This window comes from Notechis scutatus, chromosome 4 (genome assembly GCF_049901735.1).
Source record: "Notechis scutatus isolate UNSWTSFEM ecotype Mainland chromosome 4, rNotScu1.2, whole genome shotgun sequence".
NCBI classification, from domain to species: domain Eukaryota; kingdom Metazoa; phylum Chordata; class Lepidosauria; order Squamata; family Elapidae; genus Notechis; species Notechis scutatus.
The window spans coordinates 572,983-596,418 of NC_142012.1; the positions used below are offsets into that span (position 1 = coordinate 572,983).

The 23,436-nt window shown below is 47.7% G+C and overlaps 1 protein-coding gene across 1 annotated transcript; it reads left to right on the forward strand.

The window, feature by feature from the left end:
* Positions 1–209: 209 nt before the first annotated feature.
* Positions 210–21,756, forward strand: SMYD5 (SMYD family member 5). The gene is made up of 13 exons (XM_087962611.1): positions 210–338; positions 2,879–2,987; positions 4,225–4,361; positions 5,764–5,885; positions 7,432–7,501; positions 7,681–7,785; positions 9,830–9,892; positions 11,241–11,311; positions 13,790–13,896; positions 16,899–16,955; positions 17,091–17,185; positions 17,340–17,410; positions 19,912–21,756. The coding sequence occupies exons 1-13, from the start codon at positions 240–242 to the stop codon at positions 20,054–20,056; spliced, it is 1,251 nt and encodes a 416-aa protein (XP_087818737.1). The 5' UTR covers positions 210–239; the 3' UTR covers positions 20,057–21,756.
* The last annotated feature ends 1,680 nt before the right edge of the window (positions 21,757–23,436 follow it).

Sequence of the window (23,436 nt, forward strand, 5' to 3'; positions counted from 1 at the left end):
CCTCCCTCCCTCCCTCCCTCTATATTATATATATCCATCTCTTTCTCTCTCTCCGTCTACACCTCTCCTTCCCTCTCTCTCTCCATCTCTCTCTTTCTCTCTCCTCCTCTCTCTCTCTCTCTCCCTTTGTCCATCCAGCGAGCGCCGGCTTGGAGGTCGGCGCTGCGACGCTGGGCCGGCCCAGGCGGCTCCTCCTCCTGCTTTTCTTCCTCCTCCTCCTCCTCCCGAGCGGGGCGAAGATGGCGGCTCCCAGCGGCGACCCCTTCGCCTTCTGCCTGGAGGCGCCCCCCGGCCAAGCCCGCCGCGCCCTGGAGCTGCGCCTGACCGGCAGCGCCAAGGTGAGACCGCAGCCCCGACCGGCATCGCCAACCGGGCGCCCGCAGCAACAGCAGCAGCAACAACAGCGCCGGGCTGGGGGCTCCGGTTGGGCTGCCCGGCTGCACTTCTTCCTATGGGGAGGCAGGGAGCCGGGGGAGGGGCAGGTAGACTGGCCGTGTGGGGACCCCCCCACCCCTTCTCCCTGCCTGGGCTGCGGCCGGGGGCTTTGGCCACGTGCGTCCGGCCCGGATCGTCTGAATCGTCAGAAGCTAAGGCAGCATTGGCTACTTCCAGTGAGGCTGGGCAGTGATGGAAAGGGAGACCCGATTGCTACTCGATCCCTTGAGATCCTTGCCCGAATGATCTATATGGGGGGGGGTTATCCTGAGCAGCGGCGTCTCCCTTCTTGTCACTCGATCGATTGATCCGTTCCTTATTTCTGACGAGAGAGATCGATCAGAATAGAGCTGGAAGGGACCTCGGAGGTCTTCTAGTCCGACCCCCCTGTTCAGGCAGGAGACCCTATACCAGTCCAGTCTCTTCTTAAAAACCCTCCAGTGATGGAGCAGCCACAACTTCTGGTGGCAGGCGGTTCCACTGGTTCATTGTTCTCGCTGTCAGGAAATCTCTCCTTAGTTCTAGGGTGGCTTGTCTTCTGGATTAGTTTCCATGCCTTGCTGCTTCTTTTGCCTTCTGGTGCTTTGGAAAACAAGTTGACCTCTCTCTCTCTCTCTGGCTGGGAATGCTGGGAGTTGGAGTCCACCCATCTTAAAGCACACCGGCTGGGGAATTCTGGGAGTGGATGCCCATAGGTCTTAAACCAGGGGTCTCCAACCTTGGCAACTTTAAGCCTTGCGGACTTCAACTCCCAGAATTCCTCAGCCAGGTTTGCTTTTAAGATGGTTGAAAGCTGGCTGAGGAATTCTGGGAGTTGAAGTCCGCAAGGCTTAAAGTTGTCAAGGTTGGAGACCCTTGTCTTAAACCAGGGGTCCCCAACCACCGGTCCACGGACCGGTACCGGTCCGTGGAACAAGTCCTACCGGGCCGCTGGCTTGCTGGGCGCCGCCATCTTGTTTCGATGAAAAGTGCTTCCGGTGAGCTTTTCTGGAGAAAGCTCACCGGAAGCCTTTTCATCAAAAAAGATGGCGCGCTGCCTCGATGAGCTTTTCCAGGTAGAAAGCCGTTTCTACCGGAAAGCTCACTGGCGCTGGCGCCGCCATCTTGTTTTGATGAAAAAGTGCTTCCGGTGAGCTTTTCCGGGTAGAAAGCTCACCGGAAGCACTTTTCATCAAACAAGATGGCGGCGCCAGTGATGTCGTACCGGCCGCGCCATAAAAAGTTGGGGATACCGGGCCGCGGCGTAAAAATGGTTGGGGATCACTGTCTTAAACCACTTGGGCTGAGGAATTCTGGAATTGGAATTCTGGAATTGGAATTGACCCCTCTTAAAAGCTTGCAGCATGGGGGATTCTGGGAGTTGGAGCCCACCTATCTTCCAGACTCCTTGGGGGAAGGGTTGTCTGTTGGTCTTCCTTCTAAAAGAGACGTTTTGGGTGGTCTTCCCTGAGATAACCTCCCCCAGGACAACTAGGTAAGAACTGATTTCTCCAGCTCAAGAGTTTTCCAACTTGGCAAGTTTAAGACTTTTGGACTCCAACTCCCAGAAGTCCTGAGCTAACATGACTGGAGGAGGAATTCTGGGAGTTGAAGTCCACAAGTCTTAAAGCTGTCAAGTTTGAAGACCCCTGATTTATCATCTATCTGTCTGTCTGTCTATCTATCGTCTCCTCATCCATCCCTCCATTTCTATCCATCCATCCATCCTCTTATCACAAGGGTCTTCCAACTTGGCAAGTTTAAGACTTATGGACGTCAACTCCCAGACTTCCTGCGCTAACATGACTGGAGAAGGAATTCTGGGAGTTGAAGTCCACAAGTCTTAAAGCTGTCAAGTTTGAAGACCCCTGCTCTAGATCTTTATATAATCTATGTCACCCATCCTCTGTCTGTCTATCATCCAGCTAGCCAGCCAGCCATACACTCTCTGTCTCTCTATTTATCTCTCTATCTAGTTCTGTATCTAGATTTTTATGTAACCTATATCATCCATATCTATCTATCTATCTATCCATCCATCCATCCATCCATCCATCCATCCTATCAATCATCTATTCCTCCCTCTCCCTTCCTTTCATCTGGCTAGCCCAAGGGTCTTCCAACTTGGCAAGTTTAAGACTTGTGGACTTCAACTCCCAGAATTCCTGCGCTAACATGACTGGAGGAGGAATTCTGGGAGTTGAAGTCCACGAGTCTTAAAGCTGTCAAGTTGGAAGACCCTTGCTCTAGAAAGAGTGCAGAGAAGAGCCACAAAGAGGATTAGGGGACTGGAGGATAAAACATACGCAAGAGCGGTTGCAGGAACTGGGTAGGTCTAGTTGAATGAAGAGAAGGACTAGGAAGGACTGTCAAGTTTGAAGACCCCCTGCGTCCAGCTCATCCTTCCTGCAAAGGACCAGCCTTGGACATTTCCTGAATTCTACTTCATTTTCTCCAATTAAAGGGCAAAGGGCTTTTTGCCATCCAGAACATCAGGAAAGGGGACACGATTTTCGTGGAAAAACCTGTGGTGTCAGCTCAGTTTCTTTGGAATGCTTTGTATAAATACAGAGGTAAGTGGATGAGGGGCAACCCTGTCCTCACAGGGACGGTGCATGTGGCATGTTCCCAGTCATGGGTTTGGATGCACAACAACCGGGCCACGTTTGTGACCATTTGCAAGTGTCCCACCGTTGCACGATTGGTGTTTCTGATTGTGGTGCTCGCTGAGCTGGGTGGTTTTCTTGCAAACGTTTCATGACCCAGCTAGGCAACATGATCAGTGCTAGAGGAGAGTGGGATGCAGGGAGAGAGGGGGAAGGGGAAGAGGAGGAAGAGAAAGGGAAGACTGTGGGGCCCTTGGTGCTCTCTGAGCTTGGTAGTTTTCTTGCAAGACATTTCATGACCCAACTAGGGAACACCATCAGTGCTAGAGGAGAGTGGGATGCAGGGAGAGGAGGAGGAAGAGGAGAGGGGGAGGAAGAGGAGGAAGAGAAAGGGAAGACTGTGGGGTCCTTGGTGCTCTCTGCGCTTGGTTGCAAGACGTTTCATGACCCAACTAGGAAACATTTTCAGGGCCAGAAGGGAGTAAGGTTTGTGGAGAGGAGGGGGAGCGGGAGGACTGTGGGGTCCTTGGTGCTCTCTGCGCTTGGTTGCAAGGCGTTTCATGACCCAACTAGGAAACATTTTCCAGGCCAGAAGGGAGTAAGGTTTGTGGAGAGGAGGAGGAGCGGGAGGACTGTGGGGGTCCTTGGTGCTGTTTGAGCTTTGCTGTTTCCTTGCAGACATCTCATTACCAAACTAAGTCACATCATCAGTGCCAGAAGGAGTGGTGTTTGTGAGGAGGAGGAGGAGGAGGAGGAGGTGGTCAGTGGGATCCTTGGGGTTTTCTGAGCTTGGTTGCTTTCTTGCAGACGTTTCATGACCCAACTAGGTAGCTTCATCAGTGCTTAGAAGGAAGTGAATTTTATGGAAAAGGAGAAAGGAGAGGGAGGGCTGTGAGTTCTTGCGCTCTCTAGCTTGGTTGTTTTCTTTCAGACATTTCATAGCCTAACTAGGTAACACCATCAGTGCTAGAGGAGAGTAGGCGGTCTGTTCTCTGTTTATATTCTAATGGCTTGAAGGCCTGTCAGTCTTGCTGTGGGGGTGGTTTTCTTCTTGCTGGTTCGTCGATTGGGATATTCGTTTGTCCATTCACGGCAATTCTAACACATCGGGGGCGGGTTGTTGTTGTTGTTGTTATTATTATTATTATTATTATTATTATTATTATTATTATTATTATTATTTGCAACCTCACCCCCCTTTTAGCCTGTGACCACTGCTTACGCGCCCTAGAAACTGCTGAGGAAAATTCTCAGAGGCTGCTAGGAAAATTCCAGCTCCTTCCTCACCCGGAGAAATGCAGCATTCGAAAAGAGCTCCATCAGTGCTGTCCCAGCTGCCAGGTAAACCAGCATTGGGTGTCTGTGTGTGTTTGTGTGTGTGTGTGTGTGTGTTTTGCGTGCTATTAATTTTTTTTTTTAAAAAGTCATTTGTAACGGCAAAGCCTTATCACCAAGCTCAGAGAGCACCAGGGACTCCACAGTCCTCCTCCTCCTCCTCCTCTTTTCCTTCTCCTCCTCCTCCTTGTCCTTTTCCTCCCTGCAAATCCCACGCCCTTCTAGCACTGATGATGTTACCTACTTGGGTCATGAAATGCCTGCAAGAAAAACCACCAAGCTCAGAGAGCACCAGGGACTCCACAGTCGTCGTCATCCTCCTTCTCCTCCTCTTCTTCCTCCTTTCCTTCTCCTTCTCTTCCTCTTTCTCTTCCTCCTCCTCCTCCTCCTCCTCCTCCTCCTCCTCCTCCTCCTCCTCCTCCTCCTCCTCCTCCTCTCTTCTCTTTCTCCTCCTTTTTCCTCCTCCTCCTTTTCCTCCTCTCCCCTGCAAATCCCACTCCCTTCTAGCGCTGATGGTGTTACCTAGTTGCGTCCTGAAATGTCTGCAAGAAACCTCCAACTCCGAAAGAACCATGGACCCCATAGTTGTTGTTGTCCTGCTCCTCCTCTTCCTCCTCCTCCTGCTCCTCCCCTCTCTTTAAACCCCATGTCAGGATTCCAGCAGTTACCCCCCAATTAAATCCTGAGTCTCGAGCCAAACTTCCAAAACTTCAAAAGGATTTATTGGGAGTTAACATGCCGGCACTGCCTGGGTGTAGCCGACTCTGAGACACATCATTCATTGTCACCCTTGACCCTGGTTTTTCCCCCACCCCTCTGGGTGTATCCTAATTCATATTCTCCAATGGGACACGTCCATAGCCCAGAGTCATCAGTCAGGCTCTCCAGTTAGATCTTTGCGCGGCAGAGACTTCAGTCACCTAGTCACTATCTTTGAAAAACTATTTATGGAATGCGCTTTCGGTTTCCAAGCTGCCTCACTGTTCCCCCCTCCCTTTCCGTTGGCAACTCTAAAAAGACCAGAGAAATGTTTTATGAGTTGACACCCCACTGTTTCTAGCATTGATGACGTTACCTAGTGGGGTTACGAAATCTCTTCAAGAAAACCACCCGGCTCAGAGACCACCTTGAGCTACAAATATTCTCCTTTGCAGGTTGCTCTCCACTTAACAACCATTCACTTAGTGACTGTTCAAAGTTACAACGGCACTGAACAAAGTAACTGGCGACTCCTTTTTTCACACTTACGACCGTTGCAGCCTCCCCGTGGTCATGGGATCAAGAATTCAGAAGCTTAATTGTCTTGCTGAGCCATGGGAATTTTTGGGCTCTGTTGTGGTCGTAAGTCGAGGACCATCTGCGTTGGCAGTGTGACTTTTCTTCGTGTTGCTGTCTTGTTGCTTCCCAGGTGGCCTACTGCAGCCCTGAGTGCCGCCAGGCCGCGTGGAATCAGTACCATCAGGTTCTGTGCCTGGGACCCTCCAAGCAAGACCCCGGTCATCCTCTCAACAAACTGCAGGAAGCTTGGAGGTAAGGTGTGTGTGTGTGTGTGTGTGTGTGTGTGTGTTCGGGTTCAAGAGGAAATGCTTTGAAGCAGCTGCACAATTCCTTCAAAATGGCTTTTGTAGGGAATAGGATGGAATGGAGTGTAGATTAGAATGGAATGGAATAGAATGGTATAGAATGGAATAGAATAGAATGGAATAGAAAATAGAAAAGAAAATAGAATGGAATAGAATGTAGAATAGAACAGAAAATAGAATAGAGTAGAATAGAATAGAAAAAAGAAAAGAAAATAGGATAGACTAGAATGTAGAATAGAACAGAAAATAGAATAGAGTAGAATAGAATAGAACAGAAAATAGAATAGAATAGAAAATAGAATAGAAAATAGAATAATGGAAAATAGAATGGAAAATAGAATGAGTAGAATAGAACAGAATAGAATAGAACAGAACAGAACAGGAACAGTAGAATAGAATAGAATAGATAGAAAAGAAAATAGGATAGACTAGAATGTAGAATGGAGTAAATAGAAAATAGAATGGAGAATGAATTAGAATGGAATGGAATGGAATAGAAAGAAAATAGAAAAGAACAATAGAACAGGAATAGAATGTAGAAAATAGAACAGAAAATAGAATGGAGTGTAGAATAGAATAGAAAATAGAAAAGAAAATAGGATAGAACTAGAATGTAGAATAGAACAGAAAATAGAATAGAATAGAATAGAATTAGAATGGAATGAATAGAATTAGAATGGAATAGAAAATAGAAAATTGAAAATAGAATAGAATGGAAAATAGAATGTACAGAACAGAACAGAACAGAATAGAACAGAAAATAGAATAGAGTAGAATAGAAAATAGAATAGAAAATAGAATAGAAAATAGAATGGAATAGAATGTAGAATAGAACAGAAAATAGAATGGAGTAGAATAGAATAGAAAATAGAATGGAGTAGAATGTAGATTAGAATAGAATTGAATAGAATAGAATAGAACAGAAAATAGAATAGAATAGAACAGAACAGAATAGAATAGAACAGAATGAATAGAATAGAATAGAATTAGAATGTAGAATAGAATAGAATGAGTAGAATGAATAGAATAGAACAGAAAATGAATAGAATAGAACAGAAATAGAATAGAACAGAATAGAATAGAATAGAATAGAATAGAATAGAATAGAATAGAATAGAAACAGAATGGCATGGCATGGCATGGCATGGCGTAGAAGAGAAGAGAATATAGAAAATAGAATGGAACAGAACCGAATTCTTTCTTGGCCAAGTGTGATTGGACACACAAGGAATTTGTCTCCTTTGCAGAAGTGTACATACAAGCAAGAAGTGATAAAATTATGATCATCATCACGAAATCCAATATATATTACCAGGGTCTCTTGCAAGGGGTTAGGGTCGGTTGCAGGCTATGCGTTGCATCTTGCAAAGCCAACCTGTGGGTCATTACTTTCTCTCTCCAAGGGGTTGGCTTAAAATGTCCATTTTGTCTCTGGAAGTTTCTGGAATTTCCTTTTTTTAAAAAACCCCCTTCCCCCCGCTTCTCCTGTCTAGGAACATCCACTACCCGCCGGAGACTTCGAGCATTATGTTGATGGCCAGGATGGTGGCAACCGTCAAGCAGGTACGTATGGGCTGTGCCCGCCAGTGAGGACGGGGCATCTGCAGGCTAAGCATCCTGGGAGTACAGCTAGTCCTCGAGTTACGACCACAGTTCAGCCCCCAAATTCCTGCTGCTAAGTGAGACTGTCGCTAATTCCGTTTCATTAAGGGGTCGTTGAGTGAAATTTCGTTTTGTTCCAGGCAAAAGACAAAGAGTGGTGGATCAAACTTTTTTCTCAGTTCTGCAATAAAACCGCCAACGAGGAAGAAGAGATCATTCACAAGTTGCTGGGAGACAAATTTAAGGTGAGGACAGTTTTTAAAAGAAAGGATCATAGATGGCCATGGTGTGCTACCTCCACTTCCTCTTCCTCCTCCTCCTCCTCCTCCTCCTCCTCCTCCTCCTTCTCCTCCTCCTCCTCCTCCTTCTCTTCCTCCTTTTCCTGCTACTCCTTTGTTCCCTTTTTTTCTTCTTCCTCCTCCTCCTCTTCCTCCTTTTTCTCCTGTTCTTCTTTTTCCTCCTCCTTCTTCTCCTCCTCCTCTTCTTTTCCTCCTCCTCTTCTTTCTCCTGTTTTCTTTTTCCTCCTCTTCCCCTCCTCCTCCTTCTCTTTCTCTTCCTCCTCGCCCTACCCTCTCCTTTTCTCCTTCCTCCTCCTCCTCCTCTTCTCCTTCTGCTCCTCCCTTCTCCCTTCTTTTCTTCCTCCTCCTTCTCTTCCTTTCTTTCTTTCTCCTATTCCTCTTTTTCATCCTCTTCCCCTCCTCCTCCTCTCCTCCTCCTCCTCCCCCTACCCTTCCCTTCTTTTCTCCTTCCTCCTCCTCCTTTTCTTTTCCTTCTACTCCTCCCTTCTCCCTTCTTTTCTTCCTCCTCCTCCTCTTCCTCTTCTTTCTCCTATTCCTCTTTTTCTTCCTCTTCCCTCTCCTCCTCCTCCTCCTCCTCCTCCTCCTCTCCTCCTCCTCCCCCTCCCCCCTACCCTTCCCTTCTTTTCTCCTTCCTCCTCCTCCTCTTCTTTTCCTTCTACTCCTCTCTTCTCCCTTCTTCTTCTTCCTTCTCCTCTTCTTTCTCTTGTTCCTCTTTTTCCTCCTCTTTCCCTCCTCCTCTTCCTCCTCCTACACCCCACTCCCTTCTCTTTTGCCATGCCATATTTCTGTTTTTAAATCTATTAAACGATGGGGGTGTCAAATCAAAACATTACTATTTTCTCTCTCTTGGAGGAATCACATTGTAGTTGCAGTAATGTTGGTGCAGATGCAACATTTCTCTCTCCGAATGCTTGCTTGAAATTAAATTAAAAAATGGGGAAAGCCTTCTGCTTTAGGGCTAGTTGTGCCAAGACAGAATTTAGCAAGGGCAGAGGGAGAAACTTACAAGGGAGCTAAGGAGGGCCCTAGGTAGGCCGTGGGTCTCCCACTGGAGTCATTTTGTGAGAGTGTCCACAGCAGGCTGTTCAAATTTTGCTGCAGAAGGCATCCTTGGAAATAAACCTGGAGTCTGTGGGTTTGTGCTGACAGTGCTCACTTCATTCCGAAGAAAAGACACGGCTGCTTTAAAAAGTTTTGGTTAGGGAAAGACACAGCTGTGCTTTAAAAAGTTTCGGCTAGGGAAAGACGCAGCTGTTTTAAAAAGTTTCAGTTAGGGAATGATGCGACTGCTTTAAAAAGTTTTGGTAAGGGAAAGATGCGGCTACTTTAAAAAGTTTCAGTTAGGGAAAGGCGTGGCTACTTTAAAAAGTTTCGGTTAGGGAAAGATGCAGCTGCTTTAAAAAGTTTGGTTAGGGAAAGATGCAGCTGCTTTAAAAAGTTTCGGTTTGGGAAAGATGCAGCTGCTTTAAAAAGTTTTGGTTAGGGAAAGATGCGGCTACTTTAAAAAGTTTGGATTAGGGAATGACACGGCTGCTTTAAAAAGTTTTAGTTAGGGAAAGATGCGGCTACTTTTAAAAGTTTCGGTTAGGGAAAGACGTGGCTGCTTTTAAAAGTTTCAGTTAGGAAAAGAATGTGTCTACTTTAAAAAGTTTTGGTTAGGGAAAGAATGCAGCTACTTTAAAAAGTTTGGGTTAGGGAAAGACACAGCTGCTTTAAAAAGCTTTGGTTAGGGAAAGACGCGGCTACTTTAAAAAGTTTAGGTTAGGGAAAGACGTGGCTGCTTTAAAGATTTGGAAAGAAATGCTCTGTTCCAATTTCGAAGCATCTTTGTGGTTGCAGGTGTGCGGTGCTACCCAGCCCACCCTGGGTACCTTTGTGCTGTTTCTCACTTTCCATCTGAACCCATACCCGGGTTAGTTCACTAGCCAGGTTTTGTGTGGTGCAGATGAAGTCGGTAAGACCGAGTTTCTTCTCCTCCTTCTCCTTCCAGGGCCAACTCGAAGTCCTGCGGATGCTTTTCACAGAGGCTCTTTATGATGACCATCTCAGTAAGGTAAACCTCACACCTGTCCAGCCATTGTAGGCCCCCTTCAACCAGTGCAGGGACTATACAGGTAGTCCTTGGCTGACCATCTCATTTGAGCCCAAAATTTCCTCTGCTAACCAAGGCAGTTGAGTGAATTTTGCCCCATGTTCTTGCCACCGTTGTTAAGTGAATCACTGCAGCTGTTAAGTTGGTAACCCAGTTATTAAATGAATCCGGCTTCCCCATGGCTTGTCAGAGGTTGCAAAAGGGGATCACGTGACCCCAGGAGTCCGCAACGGTCATACATACGAGTCAGTTGCCAAGCATCTTAATGTTAATCAGGTGACCATGGAGAAGCTGTAGCGGTTATAAGTGAAAAAAGTTCATAACTCACACTTTTCAGTACTGTTCTAACTTTGAACGGTCGCTAAACAAACTGTTGTAAGTCAAGGACCACGTGTAATTTCCATGACTCAAGACATTTCACAGGAAGAGAAACACGGGTGGGATTAATTTGCGTGCTTCCTTATAGAGAAATATCTTGGCCAGGAATGTGCAACTTCCATCAACAAGATTTTGGGGTGAAAAAGCCATTTTGGAAAGTCTGGGGAGAGATTTTGGATCCTTTCCCAGCTTAGAACGCAGTGTGTCTTAACCTTGGCAACTTAAAGAGCTGTGGACTTCAAGTCTCAGAAATCCCCAGCTAGCATGCTTCAAGTTGGGTGGAATTCTGGGAGTTGAAGGCCACATGTGTTGACTGGGGAATTCTGGGAGTTGAAGGCCACAAGTGCTGACTGAGGAATTCTGGGAATTGAAGGCCACATGTGTTGACTGAGGAATTCTGGGAGTGGAAGGCCACATGTGCTGACTGAGGAATTCTGGGAATTGAAGGCCACGTGCTGACTGAGGAATTCTGGGAGTTGAAGGCCACATGTGTTGCCTGGGGAATTCTGGGAGTTGAAGGTCGCATATGCTGACAGGAATTCTGGGAGTTGAAGGCCACATGTGCTGACTGAGGAATTCTGGGAGTTGAAGGCCACATGTGCTGACTGAGGAATTCTGGGAGTTGAAGGTCGCATATGCTTACAGGAATTGTGGGAGCTGAAGGCCACATGTGTTGCCTGGGGAATTCTGGGAGTTGAAGGCCATCTATCTGAAAGTTGCCCCTCCTGACGACATGCATTGTTTCTGGGCTGCTGTTTGGGCCATTCTCCGAAAACCTTCCTCTGGAAAGCTTAGCCGTTTTCCCCCATATCATGCAGAACTCAGTTCAAATAGTTTAAGCTTGGTGCAAAATTTTACCAATTATCAGGGATATGAATGTGGCACAATTTGCACCTCCCCAATGTGTACAATTCTTTTTTCTCTCCTACAGTGGTTTTCTCCCGAAGGCTTTCGGTCTTTGTTTGCCCTGGTTGGGACCAACGGACAAGGCATTGGGACGAGGTAAGTCAAATATATAAATTGAATAGCTATGGGCGGTTCCTCGATTTATGACAGTTTATTTAACGACCTTTCAAAGTCACGACGGCACTGAAAAACAATGACTTCATTTTCATACTTACGTCTGTTGCAGCATCCCCAGGGTCATGGGATCAAGATTTGACCACTTGGCAACCGTCTCTCATTTATGACGGTTGCAGTGTCCCGGAGTCAGGTGATCAATCCTCTTTTGCGACCTTCTGACAAGCGGAGTCAAGGGGGAAGCCAGATTCGCTTTAACAACCATGTTGTTAACACAATTGCAATGATTTGCTTAACGGTGGCAAGAAAGGATGTAAGATGGACCAAAGCTCCCCTTGACAATGTCTCACTTAGCAACAAAAATTTTGGGCTCCATTGTGGTCGTACGTTGAGGACTACCTATTCTGTATTCTGTATAGTGGTTGCAGTCCTTACATTGTGTGTTGTAGATGGGGTGGCTGGATTTTTGGGTTTGCTTAGGATGGCTTTTTTTAAAAATAAATTTAATGAAGTTTCTATTAATTACATTTCTTAGTGCTTAACAAACATCATCTTGTCTGGGTATTTAATTTGCTTATCAAGACCGATTCCATTCTCACTCTCCACCCCTTTTTTCCAGCCATTGGTAAAATAAATTTCATGTTTGATCATATTCTGTGTCTTCTTTCTGCTTGATTTTTAATGTCAATCTATCCATTTCTGCACTATCTAATATCTTAATTATCTCTTCATCTTGCGGTGTTTCTTCATCTTTCCAATATTGTGTGAAGATAATCCTCACTGCTGTTAAGACATGTAATACAAAATATAGTACATACTTTCCTTATCAATTTTTTTCTGATATCATCCCTAATAAAAACAGTTCAGGTTGAAATCTACATGTTTCCCTATTATCTTTTTTTAACCAGTCTGTTTAGGATATTATTATTATTATTATTATTATTATTATTATTATTATTATTATTGCAATTTCCTTCGTTATATATAAAATTTTCATATGCTCAATGGCAGTGTACTGTCTGGGTACAATCTCTTTTAAATACAAATAATAAGCCTTATATACACATTAATTATAACCATTATTCTCTCAGTCTATTCACCATAACCTTCACTTATCCTTATTAAACAGTTTCCATTATTTAATTAAATACTGTTCGGTTTTATCATATCGTTAGTTAATATCAGACCTTATAACCATCACATTTATCACCATTATCTTCCAAATCTAATAATGATATTTCCTTATCTTTATTTATTTGACATTCATTATTTAGTTATACACTTACTTCATTTTTAGTTACATATCCTCCTTGATTTTAATTTTCTGCTTCTATTTTCTAACCATTGATAAAATAGTTCCCAAGTTAAAAAGTATTCTTGTGTTCTACTTATCCTTGATCTCTGAAGTTAATCTACCCATTTCAGTTTAGGATGTTTTGAAGGGCTTCAGTTGGCTTGTATGCTACGCCGATTCCATGTGGTTGTGGTAGTCTGTTGGTGTTAATTATCAGTTAATAATTAATTGAGGAGAATATGGATGTCCATCTTATTCAGGCTGGTTCTTGCTTCCCTGAAAATAAGACCCTGTCTTATAATTTTTTTGCCACCAAAAAAGGCACGAGGTCTTATTTTGGGGGAGGGATGTCATCCACAGGGTTCTGACCGAAACCCTTTTCCAATAAGATAAACAATAATCAAAGGGAACAGAAACCTTTTAATGAGTCTTACGAATCCCCAGTTAAAAGGCTGCTGCAAACTTATTAACTTTTGATAAGCACAAACCTCACCCAAACTGTGCGAGGCTGCCAAGAATCACAGATAAGAAATATTTCACAACACAAGAGTCTTCAAATACCAACTTAAGATACTGTAATGTCCATGAGGCTGAGTTTCAAAATGTCTTTGCTTCCTGCAAAGAACGTTGGATTCACAGCTGGCTTTTATCTTCTTAAAGGAGGGGCCATCACCTTGCAGCCTTACTCCCGAGTCGCCCGTGCTGCTGCAGCTGCTCTTTCCTGTGAGCAGCCCTGTGCGCACGTGCAATTGGCACAGGCTCCTTAGAAACCTCCTCATTGCTGCTGCCAGCCCCCACCATCTCTGAAGGCAGCCGTCCACTCCCTAATGGTCCTGGTCCCTCATCTGAGTCCTTGCTCTCCTCAACCATCCTCACTTGCTGCCAGAAAACCACAACATCCACTGACTAACCTCACTTGCATGTGCTGGAGTGGGCAGGATCTTAATTAGGGCTTATTTTTTTTGGGGGGTAGGGCTTATATTGGGCACACGTGTAAAAATCAAGCTAGGACTTACTTTCGGGGTAGGTCTTATTTTCGGGGGAAACGGGGTAGTTGTAGCCCCAAAGAAATTGAGGGCAGGTTGAGACTCATCCCACTTGTTGTGGGCTTTGCTTCTCTCTCTCCCCCGCCCTCCCTCCCCTCCCCCCCCCCCCCAACCCGGCAGCTCCCTGAGTCAGTGGGTCCGTGCCTGCGACGCTTTGGAGCTCCCCGCTCAACAACGGGAACAGTTGGACGCTTTCATCGACCAGCTGTACAAGGACATCGAGAAAGGTGAGTCAGATGGGGAGACCTCCAGCCCCTTGAAGGTCCTTGCCTTGCTGGGGGGAAGGGACGGGATGGGATGGCGGGGAGGCTCGGTGGATTCTTGTGGGTAGGGGGCTTCCATGGGTGTTCTGGAAATTGGGGAGAAAGTACCAGACGTTGGGGTAGCATTGCCCAACTCATGACGCTCTGGAAGATCTAGGGAAGACCATGTGGATCAGAGGTGGAAGGGCTGAGTAGATGCTTTCTAAGACCTCAAAAGAGTCCGAACCGTCCTTCCTTCCATCCCTCCCTCTGTCCCTTCCATCTCTCTCTCAATCTCTCTCTCTCTCTCCTTCCTTCCTTCCATTCCTCCATCCTTCCATCTATCTCCTTCCTTCCTCTCACCCTTCATCCCACTCTCCATTCCTTCCTTCCCCCCTCATCCTTCTTCCTCTCTTTCCTACCTTCCTGCGTTCCTTCCTTACGTTTCTCCGTTCCTCCATCCTTCCCATCTATTTCTTCCTTCCTCCCTTCCCCCTTTTCTCCTATCCTCCATTCCTCCCATCTATCTCCTCCCTCCTTCCTCCCTCCCTCCCTCCCCCTTTTCTCCTATCCTCCATTCCTCCCATCTATCTCCTTCCTTCCTCCCTCCTTCCCTCCCTCCTCCCTTCCCTTTTCTCCTACCCTCCCTCCCATCTATCTCCTTCCTTTCTTCCTTACTCCTTCCCTACCTCCCTCGCCTTTTTCTCCTATCCTCCATTCCTGCCATCTATCTCCCTACCTCCCTCCTTCCTTCCTCCCTCCCTCCCCTTCCCCATTTCTCCTATCCTCCCTCCCATCTATCTCCTTCCTCCCTCCCTCCTTCCTTCCCCCTTCCCTCCCTCTTTTCTTCTACCCTCCCTCCCATCTATCCCCTTCCTTTCTTCCTTCCTCCTTCCCCCTCCCTAGCCTTTTTCTCCTATCTTCCCTCCCTCCCATCTATCTCCTTCTCTCCCTCCTTCCCTCCCTCCTCCCTTCCCCTTTTCTCCTATCCTCCCTCCCATCTATCTCCTTCCTTTCTTCCTTCCTTCCTTCCTCCCCTTCCCCCTCCCTAGCCCTTTTCTCCTATCTTCCTCCCTCCCATCTATCTCCTTCTCCCTCCTTCCCTCCCTCCTCCTTCCTTTTCTCCTATCCTCCCTCCCATCTATCTCCCTTCCTTTCTTCCTTTCTTCCTTCCTCCTTCCCCCTCCCTAGCCCTTTTCTCCTATCTTCCTCCCTCCCATCTATCTCCTTCTTTCTCCTTCCTTCTCTCCCTCCTTCCCTCCCTCCTCCTTCCCCTTTTATCCTATCCTCCCCTCCCATCTATCTCCTTCCTTTCTTCCTTCCTTCCTTCCTCCCTTCCCCTCCTAGCCTTTTTCTCCTATCTTCCCTCCCTCCCATCTATCTCCTTCTCTCCCTCCTTCCTCCCTCCTCCCTTCCCTTTTCTCCTATCCTCCCTCCCTCCCATCTATCTCCTTCCTTTCTTCCTTCCTTCCTTCCTTCCTTCCTTCCTCCTTCCCCCTCCCTAGCCTTTTTCTCCTATCTTCCCTCCCTCCCATCTATCTCCTTCTTTCCTCCTTCCTTCTCTCCTCCTTCCTCCCTCCTCCCTTCCCCTTTTCTCCTATCCTCCCTCCCTCCCATCTATCTCCTTCCTTTCTTCCTTCCTTCCTTCCTCCCTTCCCCCCTCCCTAGCCTTTTTCTCCTATCTTCCCTCCCTCCCATCTATCTCCTTCTTTCCCTCCTTCCCTCCCTCCTCCCTTCCCTTTTCTCCTATCCTCCCTCCCTCCCATCTATCCCCTTCCTTTCTTCCTTCCTCCCTTCCCGCCTCCCTAGCCTTTTTCTCCCTATCTTCCCTCCCCTCCCATCTATCTCCTTCTTTCCTCCTTCCTTCTCTCCCTCCTTCCCTCCCTCCTCCCTTCCCTTTTATCCTATCCTCCTCCCATCTAATTCCTTTCTTCCTTCCTTCCTTCCTCCCTTCCCCCTCCCTAGCCCTTTTCTCCTATCTTCCCTCCCTCCCATCTATCTCCTTCTCTCCCTCCTTCCCTCCCTCCTCCCTTCCCTTTTCTCCTATCCTCCCTCCCATCTATCTCCTTCCTTTCTTCCTTTCTTCCTTCCTCCCTTCCCCCTCCCTAGCCCTTTTCTCCTATCTTCCCTCCCTCCCATCTATCTCCTTCTTTCCCTCCTTCCTTCTCTCCCTCCTTCCCTCCCTCCTCCCTTCCCCTTTTATCCTATCCTCCCTCCCATCTATCTCCTTCCTTTCTTCCTTCCTTCCTTCCTCCCTTCCCCCTCCCTAGCCTTTTTCTCCTATCTTCCCTCCCTCCCATCTATCTCCTTCTCTCCCTCCTTCCCTCCCTCCTCCCTTCCCCTTTTCTCCTATCCTCCCTCCCTCCCATCTATCTCCTTCCTTTCTTCCTTCCTTCCTTCCTCCCTTCCCCTCCCTAGCCTTTTTCTCCTATCTTCCCTCCCTCCCATCTATCTCCTTCTTTCCCTCCTTCCTTCTCTCCCTCCTTCCCTCCCTCCTCCCTTCCCCTTTTCTCCTATCCTCCCCCCTCCCATCTATCTCCTTCCTTTCTTCCTTCCTTCCTTCCTCCCTTCCCCTCCCCTAGCCTTTTTCTCCTATCTTCCCTCCCTCCCATCTATCTCCTTCTTTCCTCCTCCTCCCTCCTCCCTTCCCTTTTCTCCCTCCCTCCCTCCCATCTATCTCCTTCCTTTCTTCCTTCCTCCCTTCCTCCCTTCCCCCTCCTAGCCTTTTTCTCCTATCTTCCTCCCTCCCATCTATCTCCTTCTTTCCCTCCTTCCTTCTCTCCCTCCTTCCCTCCCTCTTTTCTCCCTTCCCCTTTTCTCCTCTCCTCCATTCCTCCCATCTATCTCCTTCCCCTCCCCCTCTCTCGGTCCCAGGGTCGGCTTTTGAGCCTCGTGGTTCCACACTCACACCCCTTCCAACCTCGTTCAGCCTCTTCCACGTTGCCCGTCTTTCTCTTCACCGTCTCTCTCGGTCTCTTTGGTTTTAGAGACAGGGGACTTCCTGAACTGCGAAGGCTCCGGCCTCTACATGCTCCAGAGCTGCTGTGAGTACCCAGCACCGCCTCTCCGTCCTCCCCCTTTCCCCTCCCTTTCCCTCTCCCGGGGGGGTCTCTGCTCTTTGCCACCCCGGACCGCTTCCCCCTCATCCGGACAACGGCTTCCTCTGCTCCTTTCTACAGGCAACCACAGCTGTCTTCCCAACGCCGAGGCCTCCTTCCCGGATAACAATTTTGTCCTGCATTTGACGGCCGTGGAGGACATCCACCGGGGAGAGGTGAGGTGATATGTCGGCAGAGCCTGGGGGGGGGGGATTCCAGGGAGGCCGCTCTCTCTTTCCCCTTCCCTCCCCGGCTGTCTTGGCTGTGGCGAAGGCACCTCGTTTTTCTGCTTTTGGGGGGCCTTTGCAAATGGTGCTTTCGTCCCCCCAGGAGATCTGCATCAGCTACCTGGACTGTTGCCAGAGAGAACGGAGCCGACACAGCCGGTGCAAAATCCTACAGTGAGTAGTGAGGGTCTGTCTGTCTGTCTGTCTGTCTGTCTATCATCTGTCTATCCATCCATCCATCCATCTTGATATATGTATCTATCCAGCCAGCCAGCCAGCCAGCTTGATCTATCTATCTATCTATCTATCTATCTATCTATCTATCTATCTATCTATCTATCTATCTATCTATCTATTTATCCTCTATCTGCCTGCCTGCATTCTCCATCCATGCCTGCCTACCTGCCTACCTCTCTATCCTCTCTCTGTTTATCTATCCTCCCTGCCTGCCATATCATCATCCTCTCTCTCCATCCATTTATCTATCTATCTATCATCTATCTATCTATCTCTTTCTCTCTATCTATCTATTATCTATCTATCTATCTATCTATCTATCTATCTATCTATCTATCTATCTATCTATCTATCCCTGTCTGTCTGTCTGTCTGTCTGTCTGTCTGTCTATCTATCTATCTATCTATCTATCTATCTGTCTGTCTGTCTGTCTGTCTGTCTGTCTATCTATCTATCTATCTATCTATCTATCTATCTATCTATCTATCTATCTATCTATCTATCTATCTATCTATCTATCTATCTATCTGTCTGTCTGTCTGTCTGTCTGTCTGTCTGTCTATCCTGTCTATCTATCTATCTATCTATCTATCTATCTATCTATCTATCTATCTATCTATCTATCTATATCTATCTATCTATCTATCTATCTATCTGCCTGCCTGCCTGCCTGCTCTGCCTGCCTGCCTGCCTGCCTTCTCCATCCATGCCTACCTACCTGCCTACCTCTCTGTCCTCTCTCTGTTTATCTATCCTGCCTGCCTATCATCACTCTCTCTATCCATTTATCTATCTATCTATCTATCTATCTATCATCTATCATCTATCATCTATCATCTATCTATCTATCTATCTGCCCGTCCGTCCGTAACACACACAAGCACACACACAAACACATCCCTCATAACCCTTCTTTCTCTTATTTTCCCCACAACAACCACCCTGTGAGGTGGGCTGGGATGAAAGAGAGTTGACTGGCTTTCCGTAGGGGGCTGTCGAGCATGGAGATCAGGAATCCCAGGCAGTTCAAACAGGGATAAAGGTTTATTGCAAGCATTTGCTCCCTGCAAGAATCTGAACAGTCCAAGCCAGATGAGAGTCAGTGGAATTCAAAGTGGCCGGGACTGCAATCTCTTGTGGACACGAAGGGACTCGAGGCTGATGACACCTTTGACCCCTTCCTCCAGCTCAGCCTGGGTTAGGACATCCTCAACCTATGACCAGAAGGGAAGCCCGCTCATTACAGGCAGGTCCTCGACTTACAACCACAATCCAGCCCCCACATATCTGCTGTTAAAAGTGACGCATTTATTAAGTCACCCATTTTACAACTTGTCTTGCCTCGGTTGTTAAGTGAATTGCTGCAGTTGAAAGTTAGTAGCCCGGCCGTTAAGTGAATCTGGCTCCTCCATGGATTTGGCTTTGTCTGAAGGTCGCCAAAGGGGATCACGTGACACACTGTGGCTGTCGTAAATATGAACCGGTTGCCCAGCATCTGGATTTGGATAAATGTGATCCTGGGGAACGCTGCAGCAGTCATAAGTGTGAAAAAGAAGCCCTTAGTCACTTTTTTTTCAGGGCCGTTGTAACTTCAAATGGTCACTAAATGAACTGTTGTGAATCGAGGACTACCTGAATAGTTCTATGTCCCAAAGGATTGTATTTTTAATTTCTTGATGGTGAGACGTTGCCAACGAAGTGCCCGATCATAAGTCGAGGCCTGCTGTCATGCCCTTGTTGGAGTCCGATTCTGGGGGGGAAGTTGAGCAGCTGACAGGGAGTGGGAGTGTGGCTCCAGTGGCTGTGGAAGAAATGGGAGAAGGGCATAATCCGGCTGGGCCTTCAGAGGAAAGCCACCCCCTCTTCATCCTAAGGCATGCAGGGGGGAATTGAGAAGGGAGCAAACTGGCTTATGGGAGAGAAAAGGGCCCTGATCCCTTTCTTTAGTTGCAGCTGGGAGAACAAGATATAAGTGGAGCATTTAAATAGCTCTTTGCTGGAAACACGGCGTGCTTTATATTGGTCAAGGCTTATCTGGGTTTTGGCGTCCTCCCAACTGCGGGTGCTGCGTTATCCTTTGAAAGTCTGCAATTTATCATCCTGGCCTGCCGCGTTAATTACTTCAGTGTGGTTTGTGTTGGCTTCTTTTATTTCTAATGATCTGTACTTTGGGTTCGGACTTCATTTCTGCCCTTCGTAGACTGTTTTTGGAAGAGTTTGATATCCAGCCAAGGATAATTGGACGTTGGGGCCAAGTTGGAGGCATTAAAGGGAATTTATTCTACTTTTGTGACTTTGTTATTTTTGTGTCACGCCCCAGGTCTTCACACCTGCCTTCAATTCCCAGCAAATCTTCCGTGTCGTGAAAGCTCTCCCAATTTCTCTCTCTCTCTCCCCTTCCCCCTCTCCCGGTTCTCCCCTCCCCCAAATTTCTGCAGGGAAAACTACCTGTTCATCTGCTCCTGCCCCAAGTGCCTGGCTCAAGCTGAGGATCCGGACGTAACGTCGGAGGAGGAAGAGGAGGAGGAAGCCGAAGGAGAGGCGGACGGAGCTGAGCTGGAAGACGAGATGACGGACGTTTGATCTGGGCTCCAGGGTGGGAGGGGGAGGAAGGGATGAATGGGGGACACCTCTAGAGCCCTGGGCTGTGTTGGGAACAGCATCCTGGTCAGATGGTGGCTTGGGAGAATGAAAGTTGGGGGGGGGGAACATGTGGTGGCCAGGGAGGGGCTCAAAGCAACCTCCGTATCCATCCTCTTGACCCACAGGGTGCCCAGTAAGGAATGGTTGGGTCCTGAATGGGCATGGATGCCCCCTGGCCACTCCAACCTGGAGGGGAGTAGAAAATCTGGGTGTCCATTTCCAACAGACCAGGATTCAACTCATCCATCCTAACCAGGTTTGCATCTAGCCAGTGAGACAGTATTTGCCTTAAGGATGTGAGAATCCAATCCTGGCCCCGAACCGCAGCTCTTGGTCTTCCCGGGGAAGAGAAGCAGATAAACCTGGTTTTCTATCCAGCTGGTCCTCGACTTATGACCACCATTGGGCCTTAAGTTTCTGTCGTTCAGTGAGACATTTTGCCAAAGGGGAGTTTGTCCCCATTCGGATGACTTTGTGGCTAAGTGAATCTCCGCCGTTGATAAGTCAGTCCCTCCCGGTTGTTAAGCGAATCGGGCTTTCCCGCCCCCCTTTTGTCAGAATGTCGCAACGGGACATAGCGACGGTCATAAATGTGAACCAGTTGCCAAGCAATCCGAATTACGATCCCACGGGGGATGCTGGAAAGGTCGTAACTACCAAACACGTCTTAAAAGCCCATTTTGGGGGCCGTGGGCTGACTTCAGTCACTAAACAAGGTGGTCGTAAGTCGAAGATTACCTGTGCTCTCTCTCTCTCTCTCTCTCTCTGCTCCCCCTGTGGTCTCCAGCTATGCAAAACAGCCTTGGCCCGAAAATATCGGGGGTCCATTTCAAGATGCTGGCTGGGCTGGGTGTTTTGGGGGGAGACCCACAGGCCGGGCCCAAAGTCCCACGGGCACCCCCCTCCCGTAGGGGTGGGTTTCAAAAATCCCAGCAACCAGTTCTCTACCTGGTTGCTGTGTGGGTGTGGCCATGGTGGGCGTGGCCTATTGGAACTTCCGGGAGGGCCGTTTTTGCTTTCCCCAGAGTCCGGAGGCTTTCCTCGGGCCTCTGGGAGGACGAAAACGGCCTCCCCCCGGGCTCCGGAGGCCCTCCGGAAGCCGGAAATAGGCCTGTTTCCAGACTTTTGTACTTCCGGAAGGTCCGTTTCCCCCGCTCCCAGATCCTCTGCGTGGAAATGGGCCACGGGCCGCGTGGAGACTCCGGGGAGGGGAGGGGAGGGGAGGGGTGACCGGTTCGGTGAACCAGGTGCAAATTTAACATCCAGTTCTCCCAAACTGGTCCAAACCGGCTGAACCCCACCCCTGCCCTTCCCCCTCTCCCCCAAGCAGGCTGGGTTGATTCCGGGGTTTGGACCTCGACCCACAACCTCCAAAAGCCAGAATCCGAACCCGGCACCCGAGTTTGCTTGGCCTGCTGCGACGTGTTCGGCGTCCTTCCGTTTTTCGGCAATCCAGTCCGGACGTCTGACTATCATTAATCCTTGTTTTAGTCTTGTCTGCTGTCCTGACCCGGGATTGAAAGAATGATAGTTTTGCTTTTGGAAGGCCCTTTTTTCGTCCGTTCACGCTTCTTCCTGCAAATTTTGTAATTCTATGCAAATCTCTCCCGCCTCCTTCAATACACTAAAAGATTTGCTTCGGTTTGGCTTGGCTTGCTTTTTCGTCTCCAGACATGTAATGAATAATGCTGATTAATCTTTAATGTTCGTTTGATACAGCACAGGAATTCCTCCAGCTGTCAGGATTCCGGCAGCTACCCCAATTAAATCATGAGTCTCGAGCCAAAACTTAAAAACTTATTGGGAGTTAACATGCCGGCACTACCTGGGTGCAGCCAACTCTGAGGCACATCATTCATTGTCACCCTTGAAACTGGTTTTCCCCCCACCCTCTGGATGTATCATAATTCATATTCTCCAATGGGACACATCCATAGCCCAGAGTCACCAATCATGCTCTCCAGTTAGAATTTTGCGTGGCAGAGACTTCAGTCACCTAGTTACTATCTCTGAAAAACTATGTATGGGATGCACTTTCGATTTCCAAGCAAACCCCTTTCCCCCCTCCCTTTCTGTTGACAACTCTAAAAAGACCATAGAAATATTTTATGGGTTGACATTCGGCTCCCCTCACTTCTTGAAGTGCAACACCAAAAAAACCATAAAAACCAAATTGATTGCAGGTATAGAACTTAAAGAGTTGCAAACCCGCCCCGCAAGGCTTGGTTGGATTTTCTGCATGGGACCTTACTACAAGGCGATCGGACGTTGGATGTTGGGCGTTCCTACTCTTTACCCAAGATGCCGCTGATAAGGGAAATATTGGAGTTGTCAAGGATTCGCTGCACCTCATAATGGGTTTGGCCTCTGACCGTAATTGAGCCTAATGTTTCTGTTGCTAAGCAAGATGGTTGTTAAGTGAGTTTTTGCCCCGTTTTACGAACGCTTATGACACACTTGTTAAGAGGCAACAGTCATAAGGGTGAGAACCGGTCATAAGTCACTTCCCCCCCCAGTGCTATTGTAACTTCGGTCACTAAACAAATGCTTGTAAGTTGTGCGTTTTGCAACTATTTTACAACTTTACTTGCCGCCGTCGCTAAGTGAATCGCTGCAGTTCCTAATTCAGTAACAGGGTTGTTAAACGAATCAGCCTTCCCCCATTGACTCGTCAGAAGGTCGCAAAAGGGGATTACGTGACCCCACCATCACCATCACCCAGGGCGCTGCGGCCGTCATAAATGTAAGCTAGTTGCCAACTGTCTTAAATTTGGATCGCACGACCCTCTGGGGATGCTTGCAACGGTCGTTTAAGTGTGAAAAGTGGTCCTAAGTCACTTTCCCTGCCCCCCCAGTGCCGTTGTAACTTGGAGCGGTCACTAAATGGAGTTATAAGTGGAGGACTTCCTGTAATAAAAGTGGGATAAAACAAATCACAGAAATAAAAGTAATGAATAAAGAACACACACCTTGCAAGCAGAGATCCAAAGAGATGGATCTTTTCTTTTTCTCTCCCTCTTTTTCTTTTCCTTCCTCCCTCTCTCCCTATATTTGTCTTTCTTTCCTTCTGTCCTGCTTCCTTCCCTTCCTTTTCCCATCGCTCCTTCCTTTCTCCCTCCCTTTTTCCTTCCTCCCTCCCTCCCGCTTTTATTTTTTTCTTTTTCCTTCCTTCCTTCCCCTCTCCCTACATTTGTCTCTTTCTTTCCTTCCGTCCTGCTTCCTTCTCTTCCCATCTATCTCCTTTCTCCCTCCCTCCCTCTTTACTTTTTTTCTTTCTTTTCCTTTCTTCCTTCCCTTCTCCCTAATTTTTCTCTCTCCTA